The 10,891-nt window shown below is 37.5% G+C and overlaps 1 protein-coding gene across 1 annotated transcript; it reads right to left on the bottom strand.

The window, feature by feature from the left end:
• Window positions 1-1,149: 1,149 nt before the first annotated feature.
• Window positions 1,150-2,331, bottom strand: LOC135073558 (histidine-rich glycoprotein-like). The gene has a single exon (XM_063967728.1). It carries the CDS (start codon window positions 2,315-2,317, stop codon window positions 1,589-1,591), a length of 729 nt encoding a protein of 242 aa, XP_063823798.1. The 5' UTR covers window positions 2,318-2,331; the 3' UTR covers window positions 1,150-1,588.
• Window positions 2,332-10,891: the final 8,560 nt, after the last annotated feature.

The following is a 10,891-nucleotide window of genomic DNA, read 5'->3' as shown; positions in this document are numbered from 1 at the left end:
ATCTAAAGCAAGTCTCCATAAAAAGGACTATTAAAAAGGGTTCGAAATAAAAAATAAGCCCCGTAACCGTCTGCTTGGTTGACGACCACGGGTATAAAATATCCATTGGCCCTTAAAATAGGGGATTTTTACCAAAATAAATTAAAAACGGCCATTTTCATTGATTGTCTTGAGCTATAAAAAATAGCTGATGACCTTAATAACTTTAACCGTAACTGTAACGTTAACCGGTGTATTTTGTATGACAGTTTTTTGACTTTTGTTAAAGCCAAAGTAACATGGTGGAACCTAGCCTTAGTTTCAAAGAAAAGTACAACTTTCGGACAAATAAATACACATTACGAGAGAGCAGAACAGTTAGGCTGGGTTGCACCGTCTTACTTTAACTTTGACAAACGTCAAAAATCTGTCAAACTAAAAAACACCGGTTATCGTTAAAGTTACGGTCAAAGTTAGGTGGAGCAACGAAGCCTTAGATTTTTCAACTCTTTTATGAAAACCTATAAATATGACATGTTGTAACTCATACGTCATAGCATCCAGTGAGATAGGTACATAGATGGCCTATCTACGTAACATGTCAGCTCTATGTACTTTTGCTTGAACTACCTTTTTGTTTGCTATTTACTTTTAAAGTAATTAACATTTTGAATCTTTTGAAATCGATTCAAACAAAATTAAATAAAAATATTGGAACGTTTGTGTAAGTGAATGAAGCGATTTATTTTATTGACTGTAAAACAATTGACTGCGAAACTTAACCACGTCACGTGGAATTCAGTGAGTACTGAAATCATCTCTAGATCGTTGACTTGTCAGCTTGACTCGTTCAAGGCCCAAGAAATCTCGTAACGTTTCGACAAGTGGTTCCGGTCTGTTGACTTTCATTGTCATTGTAAAACATCTGACCTTGTAGTCAATAAACCGTTGATAGTAATATTTAAATAGATTTCGCACTTAATTGATTGATTTGATTACTTTTTTGATTAAGTTAATGTGTTGTAAGTATCCCATGTGCCCCGATACTTGTTTTTGTCTGAATTTTTAATTTTTGTTTTGCGATAGAAAGTGTTTGCTAAACCGAGTAAACACGAGTGTTCTAAATATTTACAATTAATAATGGTAGTGAAAATAAGAAAATGTAATATATTTTTTATAAAATTCAATTTTATTATTTGATAAAGTTGTACAAACATAAAAATAACATGTAGCTTACAAAATAAAACATGCCAAATAATTTTAATTTATGTCAACAAATTATAAATTATGTTTGGACATGTTTTATTTTATAAACATAATAATAATTGCTTTTTATTTACACACTTATATCACACATGTAAATAAGAACAGAACTATTATTTTTAAAGTCGGTTCAAGGAGTTTGTTGTTCAAAGTACTCAACCGATTTTAAAAATACTATATCAGTAAGTAGTCAGCTATCACAGGAGTAATAAAATTTAACGAGTCAGTCGTGACACAGTACCTGCATTAAAAAATACTGAGGCTATAACTTTTTGCGGTAAAGCTAGTAAAAAACATAACAAAAAACAAAACATCAACGAATAACAACGAGTCAGAGAAATGCTTTTTAGTGACCTTTCTTGTGTCCCCAGTGCTTATGGTCCTCATGACCTCCCTTCTTGCCATGGTCGTGGTGGTGATGCCAGTGGTCGTGGTGACCACCCTCGTCATGGTGTCCCTTGTGGTGGTGGTGGTGACCTCCCTTATGGTGATGACCCTTCTTGCCATGGTGATGCTCATGATGACCGCCGTGCTTGTGTCCGTGGTGGTGGTGGCCTCCCTTCTTGTGACCGCCTTCGTGGTGATGACCACCGTGATGCTCATGGAAACCTTTCTCGCCGTGATGGTGGTGGAAGTGCTTGTCCTTCTTGAACTCATCATGCTTGTCGACTTCATGGTGTCCCTTCGTGTCGTGACCCTTGTGGAAGTGGCCGTGCTCCTCATGACCGTGCCCGTGGTGGCCTTTCTCGCCGTGATCATGGTGGTGGTGGTAGCCATCATCGTGGTGATGGTGTTTCTTGTGGCCGCCGTGTTCACCGTGATGGCCCTTGTGACCTTCATGGTGGTGGTGTCCTTTATGACCGTGGTGGTGTTCGTGGTGTCCCTTGTGTCCTTTGTGGTCATGGTGGCCGTGGTCGTGGTGGTGATGACCATGGTGCTCGTGGCCGCCTCCCTTGTCCCATTTTCCTCCGTGGTGGGACGCAGCTGGTTCGAGATCAGATTGCTGCTCCCGAAGGTCCTTAGCTGAGGCGAGAGCCACGAAGGCAATAAGCCCTAGCACCACCAAGCTCCTCATGGTTGGTGTGGCTAGCTGGTTGTGAATGATACTGTGGTCGGGATCTAAGATTTTATATACCAAATAGAGATCGCTCAATCAATTGGTTGGGCAAGTCGTCGCTCGGTAGTGTCAAGGTTGCAGCGGCAATACACTTCGGAAGAGATTTCCAGTTCCCAGGTCATTTACACCACTTCCTCGACCTTCTGAAATGGTTTCTAAAATTAACTTATTAGACTTTATTTTAATTGCGTAAATGTTTAAATTAAAAGACATTATTTGTATACGACTTGAGTTCTAAAAATGTCTAAAATGTCTAAACACTATCCAAGACAAGAAAATAAATAAAAAATGACGGCACAATTTAGGCGGTCTTATCGCTACAAAGCGAATTTCTTTCAACATTTTCATAAATGATTTTTTTTTTCAAATCATTTACAAATTGCTTTTGCATTTTACAATCAAAACCAAAAACTGAAAATAATAAAGAATAAAAATATATTCTGTACGCTTCGGAGAATCGTATTTGGCAATGACAACCTATTTATTTGTGACAAAATCAGTTCAAGAATCAAAAATTAAATAACTCCATAATTTTTCAATCGTTTGAACAATAACCGATTTTCTATCACAAACAGAAATTTTGATGTAAATTCTTTACCTATTGTGGGGTTTAAAAATGTATTTTGTAATTGCTATCATTAATTTTAACGATAACAATTTCTAAGCGCTGTTTGCTTAGTCTTGGAAAATTGTATTTCTCTTGTAAATGAAAACTGGAAATTTTGTTGCCTTAGACCGTTTATACAAAGAATGCGCTTGACATTTCAATTACGGCTTATCTTTTAAGTTGCTTTTATCGGAGCCTTCGAACCGATCGCGATGCGGATGTGGAACTTCAAAGATTATTTTCAACTGAAAAATTCTGAAGAAAAGGTGCTTTAATTAAGTTCTTTGTATCTTTTCTAACAATGCTTTGTACGGGATACCCGCATTAGGTGAGGGAATTAATAACATCGGTCGTAATTTTTGTTGTAAATTAGCTTTTCCATATTTAGGAAAATGAAAACCTTTCTTTCTGAATATAAGAAAAGGTCAGCATAACTCGTGTCCTTATTAGCTAAGAGTAAACAAAATACCATACATGGTTGACACAAAGGTAACATGTTACCAAATCTTAAGTAAGTAAGTATAATAGATGCGAATTCGCAGTAAAAATACAGTCGTGTAGTCATAGTGTTGTCGACTGTACACACTTAGTTGATGAAAGAATAGATGAAGAAGTTAATGAACTCATTTAGTTTAGAATTCCTGAGCCAGTTCATTTACTGAGTTTTCATCTGAAGCTTTATAAAACTTTGTGGTGATATTTTAAAATACAAAGCAACACAAAACCCCCTCTAATAACAGTTACTAAAGAAATACTGAATTTGATTTACGGTCAAAAACTGAATGCTACCGTTAAAATCACACAAAAATAAGACACGATTATTTTTATTAACAACACGCCTTCAAACTTCCCGCTTTTAAGCCTTTTAGCTGGGAACTTAGCTTTGTAAATAAATTGTGCCTCCAACAGCATTTCAAGCTAAACACTGTGGCTCTTGTGTACTTCCGATAGGGTTGATTTTGCAACAAAAATGTGAATTCTGATGTGCTGTCGCCTATACTTCTCGCTTATTTTTTATGCATGGGGTTCGCGATTTGCACGTCAATCCGAATTATGGGCGACGCATAAGTTGGCGGGTTTCATTCAAAAAGTTAATTCTGAAAGTACTTTTGTTTCGAAATTAAGGCGTGAGTGTGAATTGACTGCAATGAGAGATCGCAGAGATGTAGCAAATCGGAAGTAAGTAATTTAATAATAAAATATGATATAACTATCTATTTTTTCCATTGAAAATTAAACAAGCATACTTTTAAATAACCTAACCACGATAATAATGTAACAATAATCAAAGAAATAAACGAAAATAACCGCCTGTGTAAGTACTAAGTAGGTATTTTATTTTCCCAGATTTAATCGAACAAGTTAATCGATGTTCTCGAGCGTAATTGCGAATGCGGATTGTGGGCCTCAACAAATAACACGACAAAGTATTTCATCCACAATATCATACTTTCCTGTTTACAAAAGGACTCGTGCGGGCGAAATATGATCAAACGGTAACCTGGGTACCTCCTGCTCGATTATTTGTCTTGTTAGTGCAAATCGATTGGAAAAACGACAACAACACTATGTTCAACAACATAAACAACCACGATTTATATGTTGTTTGTTATAGTGATTTATCGCCAAGATATTGTGGTCCTTAGTCGATGCTAGTACGAGAAATCGAATTTGAAAGAAAATTGAATACGACCTGGAAACGGGACGGAGCGTCTTGTAGTAAATAGAAGTCGGCTATATTTTATGTTACGAGGAAAGTGGGTGGTTAAATTTAAAGAGTATTTCGGGTCGCATTTTAAGGTTTATTTTCAGACTAAGGATAACCTAAATAAGAGTTGAAAGTTGAAGCGTAACCGTGTTTCTCAAATTGAGAATTTTAATCTTGAAATTAGCCCAAAACTGGTAATATATTTATAGACTTGGCAATTTCGTTCTTCTACTTTATAATTTACGTTTAACAAAAATAGAAAATCAAATTGGTTAGAGTTAAAATTGCGTTATTCGGGTTTCTACCTATAAATTTTGGAATATTAAGGGTTGATACACCCTAGGTATCAGTTGCTATACCTAACAAAGTACTTTAGTTAAGTTAGTACTGTGTAAACAACATTGGTAATTATCAAGATAAATTGAAAATATCAAGTCTGTGTGGTCTTCATAAGGCATTGATTCAAAAAGATTGGTCTCTACAATTACCGAACACATAGAGGAAATCACCATCAGCTGTCTATCTGGTTTATCTAAGCATTTATGGCAACACAATATCTTTTACATTTTTATTGACACATTGAAAATGATCATATACATATTGAGGATGTTTATGGCCCACAATGGCCCGTTTATTTATCTACAAGCTTAGTATTTACCTTAACCTGCTCTAAACAGCGCTCCGAACCGAATATTATCCCAACACTATCTATAGGGGTGATTAGTGATCGATACTGATGCCAAAAATGCAATCAGTAAAATTTTTGTCTCTGTCTGTCTGTCTGTCTGTATGTTCCTTATAGAAACAAAAACTACTCGGAACGGATTTTAACGAAACTTAGTACAATTATTCTTCATACTCCTGGGCAGGTTATAGTATACTTAGGAATTCCCACGGGAACGGGAATTAGCGGGAAAATCCTTTTGTATGAAGAATCTAAACCGCTTAATTTAGACGCTTGAAATTTGGCATGCAGGTACCTTAGTAAACTTAAAGCTTAGTTACAACAGGATATTGCAAAATTCCCACGGGAACGGGAGTTAGCGGGAAAAAACATTTGTATGAAAAAATCTAAACCGCGTAAGATAGATGAAGGGGGTAAAACGGGATCCACGCTTACGAAGACGCGGGCGGCCGCTAGTACCAAATAAAGATCATTCTACAATGCCACAGTACCTACGTAAGTAATTGAATACCTACCAATACCGTGTACCGCACAAACATTTGCTACAAACAATTAAAAATCAAAGCCAAAAATAAGTGAATGGTGTCGAAATGTATTTACACTTCTGTCACCGCAAGCGAACACTCGTTATTTATTGGAAACATTCACGAGGACACAATCCGAGTACATTTATCCTGACGGGTGGTGTACACTGCCTCATTTCTGTTTGGTCCAAAAAATTCGACTCAAATTAACAAAAATAGTCAATGAAATAAGTATATTTGTAGTTACGTATCCGTAGTAGACCAGGAGATAGAAAGTAGAACTCCTTGGATTCGAAAGACCTGGACTTGATTTACAGTTAGAACACACATAGGTACTATAAAAGAAATATGTCTATACAGATTTTTGTTGACAGTAGTGTAAAAAAATCGTAAACACATATTGTGGTCATTGGTATACGAGTTTATGCTCTTCATTACACCCGACTATAATAACTAAGCACAATCCTCTTAGTATCCAGTCTCTCAATGATAGGTTATATTGTCTTTAGTTTACACTCAAAATCAATTAAGGAACCCTTACTCGGTGTTGGTTGGTGACTCTACCAAAGCATCAGTTTCTATATGCCACAGCAATTTTAATACGCTAATACGTACTTACAGCTCCATTTCTTCGATACTAACGCCCGTATTCACAAACGATGCCTGCTTAAGTGAAGCAGCAAATCGAACGCACAGCGTTGAATAGAGCTCTGTGATTGGTTTGTGTGTCACCCAGTGCGTCCACGCGCACTGTGAGACCTCATAGTAATGTTTGTGAATACGGGCGATAGGTACTCGTACGTCTCATATGACTACCAATACATAAGTCAACCAACTTCCCCAGCTACAAACGAAATAAATCCGCCAGTGTGCGCCGGCCCCGCCTGCGCTCGCCTTAAATCAATTTCAGCCAGCCTTTCAACCTCAATACAAACTGCTATTGATAATTAATAGGCGCCGTTATTTAACGAAACTCTATGAATAAGAAAACGCCTCATTGAAATCAGCCCGAATTGATTGGGCTTCCACTTGTACGCCTACGTACTTGATCAATGGAGATCCTGGAATATTGGTGAGGTTTGATTCGGGTTTTTTGACATAAAAATGCTTATCCGAACCTATTCTGTTTACCTACTAATCATTCAACCTCACCTGTGGATCACGGAGGGGTAAAATATTACTTCGTCTATCTATCTAATATCTATAAAAGTGAAAGGTCACTGACTAATTGACTGATTGACTTACTCACTCATCACGAAATCTCAAAAACTACAAGTGCTAAGGAGTTTTTTTCTTGCATGCTTTTAGAACGTAGGTGCTCACTAAGACGGAATTTTGTAAAATTTAACCCCTAAGGTAAAACGGGATCCACGCCTACGAAGTCACAGGCGGCAGCTTGTATCATACATATAACTAAAACCACTGAGATCAATTTCTGCTATATGACTTTATTTTATATTCCATATACGAAATACGAGGACATTTACGAACAATCATTACGAATCATCATTTTCGGGAAGTGACTAAATTAGTATCAATGACACGTGGATTCCGAGAGGCACGTGTAAAGAAGGAATCGCCAACCCGACCCTGCCAAACAATCACTAAATTCACTAACAACAACATTTGCTCTTCGAAAATACAGTGTAATTAGTTTTTAAACAATTTTGATTAATCCATTAACTAATCTATTTACAGGAATGAAAATACACGTGTAACCAGTTGGTTTTGGGAATTTCTGAGGAAATTTCATGGGGGCCGAGGGCTGGCGGTATTTTCATAGCCTTTAATTTTTTCTATAAAAGTAGATTTATGTATTAACGTTGTTTACCCGTCATTTTTTATTACATCTTCTTTTCATTAATTTAAATTGTAAAATATGCTATGAACTTGAAACAAAATTAAGGCCAAATAGCTTTTACTAGGTATTTGTATATTCACATTTTGTCATTGTTACGAGTACCTTTATTTTCTCATTCATGTATTTTGTTTTCAAAAGTAGTGTTGATAGTCGTGAAAAACATGTTATTTTCAATGTTAGGAATTGCAATTTTCCTCCTTCTAATAAAAGTCCGATGATACAAACCGGTACATTTTCTTTGCCATTGGAAACCCATTTCTGTCTCTCATATAACGTCCCATTTAATATACTGTTTATTCCCAATTTCTATATCCCTTCAGAAGGCTCTAGTTTAATAAAAAGCGAAGTTAGCTGGCACAGTGGGGCGTAAACCTGTAAATTTATTCCCAATAAGGTGTCTCGACACAACACTGGGTGCAAACACACCCGCGTTGCGGGATGACATCTCCATGAAAATTGTCAGCGTATTCCGTTAGGGCGCTGAAACATTCACCATACGGATGCTTTCAATTTAGACGTTTCGTGCCGGACGTTTGCCGTGCGTTTGCAAGATCTCACATGGTAAAGGCCTTGTCCAGGAGGGCGAATTCGTCGCGAATCCTACGCGCGTTGGCAAGATACTAGCAGCCAAATACATTGCGTCCAAAAGACACGCGCGAGTTGTAAATTCGCGCGTAAGAGCCTGTCCATGAGAGCAAATTCTACGCGCGTAGAATCCATACGCGCGTTAGCGAGATACTAGGAGCCAATACATTGCATCCACATGACTCGCGCGAGTTGAAAATTCGCGCGTAAATCTCGTCATACATTAAGCTTGTGTTCGCGCGTAGGATTCGCGGCGAATTCGCCCTCCTGGACAGGCCCTTAATCGCGCCATACAATCAATCGTGTTCGCGAGAAGACATTCGCGGCGAATTTTTCCTGGACCAGGCCAAAATGTATGACAACTGCGTCGCAATAAAATTGATAATAAATACTAATAGTTAGTGTGCGGTCTTGCAAGCGCACGACAATCGCGCGGCAATCGTCTGACACGAAACGTCCAAATTTGAAAGCGCCTTTAGTGCGAATGGTGTCTAAGTTATGTGTTGACTCGAAGCGATTGTATCTTGAGCACACTGTAGACATTGTTTTGTGGTTTTTGGACAAATATTTGCGATATCCTGTTTGTTTGAGTTACGATTCATGGTGAATAGTTTTATGCGAATGGCTTTATGTGCACGTAATTCAGGTGTGGGTCGCTCTGGGAGATTGCAAAGCGATGCCCTTTGAGTTGAACGCTGTTCTGTACTGACACTTTTTTCATCCAATCCAATCTAGCTATCTTTCCGTGGTCATCGGTCTATCGATCTGGTAAACTCACAATAAAGGTTCGGATAGCACATCAGGTAAAATAGTGCCTATCACGACACGACATCAGAACCCAAAGAGTTAAGCTTAAGGTGCTGTCTTGTATGACATGTCATGAATGTGTTCACGCTCCGATAATTTTGCCAGTAGGCTGTAAAATGGTCCAAATTGGACAGTCTATTATCAAATTATTATAGGTTAACCAATTATTTATTTGCGTTGCAATGGATTAAAATATTTAAGAAAACGTTACATTAACTAAATTGTGATCAGCGATAGTGGTATATTTTTGAATGCAAAAGCAAAATTTTAAAGCTAAGTCTGCACTGTGCGGTCACCCTGATACGTATGCACGTCTAAGCCGGCGAGGAAACCAATTCCATTAGAGTATTATCTCTTTTCTAAACCTAACCTTAGTCGAAGTGAGTTTTTTGATCCCACCGGTTGATGCACTCAGCGGAATGCATTGGCTAGCTGTCAGGCTACGATGTTTATCTGATAATATCGAACTTGTGCTGTTGTCGGGAATTTTAACGAGATTAAACCTAAGCTGGTTCAAAGTATTGTACCTGTTTTGAATAATTGAAAGTTAGTTTTGCGATCTTAGTTTATCTTTCAATAGGGTTTGCTTGAAGTTTTAATTTGCATATTTAATTTGTTCTTATTACTTCAGTTATTAGTTCTAGAAGTCTAATAGTAAGCACTTCAAACTTTGGTTCATTTTTATTTGCTTTATGATAAAAATTACCTTACATTGAAGTATTGTACGTAGGTACGAGTAGGTATTCTTTATTTCAAATTCAGATGCTAAAAAACGTTTCAAAATAACGCCTTCGAATGCCTAAATACACCTTCTCCATTATTCATTCCGGATAGTGTACAAAAAATCGGTAAAGAAAACCGAATCGAGACGAATCCAACAAAGCCCGCGAATCGAGCAAAAAGCCGCGCTCTGATTGGTTGTTTATCACTGGCAGCTTAGTGATGGGGCATCCGGCAAATGCCTGCGGATCCCGCAGACAATGTTCGGTTTTAGTTTCTAGTCGGCAGATACAGGAACAATGAGTTCAATCCACTCCGCACACAAATCTCGTGAGTTGACTTTTGATAGGGCTGGCAGATTGTCGAATGTCGATATGGCAATTAACACTTTAAAACATACCATAGCATAGTTAGTAACAGTTTTTAATGGTACAGACACCAGCAAGTCCGATCGAAACAAGAGAGAACAATAAATCAAGCTAAACACTGTGATATTTTAAGTAAGACGTAATAAACGCGATTTCGCAACGAAACGAAAATGTTTTGTCCACTGTACATGATTATTGCGAAACCGCACCAGTTAAAGCAATTTAGGATGAGATCATACTGTGTTTAGTACATAATGTAGCATTTTAGGAATTTAGGCCTCTGAGTTGAAAACCAGTGTAATTTCTCCCCAAAAAAACTTATGATTTTCTTACAGTTTATATCCATGTAGATTAATATTTGAAGTCTCTGAAAATCCAATGACTGAAAACTAACTTTGTTTATTCTTGAAACTTTAATTCTGAACGACAAAACTATCTACTTTTCACATAATTTTATAACTACGTCATCTGAGCATTGAACGCGATCGCGTCAACCCTAATTCCAACCCAGCATCAGAACGTACCGGTCGTGTTTTTGGAATTATTTCCGCTGCTGTTCGGTACGGATGTGATTTTGATAAACGGGACACTGTTCTGGCCGCTGGGACGTGAAATTATTGTTTGCCCCCGATACGGTTGACGCTCGCGATATTTCTTATTGATCTAT

The sequence above is a fragment of the Ostrinia nubilalis genome, chromosome 7 (assembly GCF_963855985.1).
Source record: "Ostrinia nubilalis chromosome 7, ilOstNubi1.1, whole genome shotgun sequence".
Lineage (NCBI taxonomy): Eukaryota > Metazoa > Arthropoda > Insecta > Lepidoptera > Crambidae > Ostrinia > Ostrinia nubilalis.
The sequence above is the reverse complement of the archived record's forward strand: the minus strand, read 5'-3'. Positions and strand labels throughout refer to the sequence as shown.

Bases quoted from the DNA above. Each gene is read 5' to 3' on its own strand.
- LOC135073558 (XM_063967728.1), bottom strand. From the start codon at position 2,317: ATGAGGAGCTTGGTGGTGCTAGGGCTTATTGCCTTCGTGGCTCTCGCC.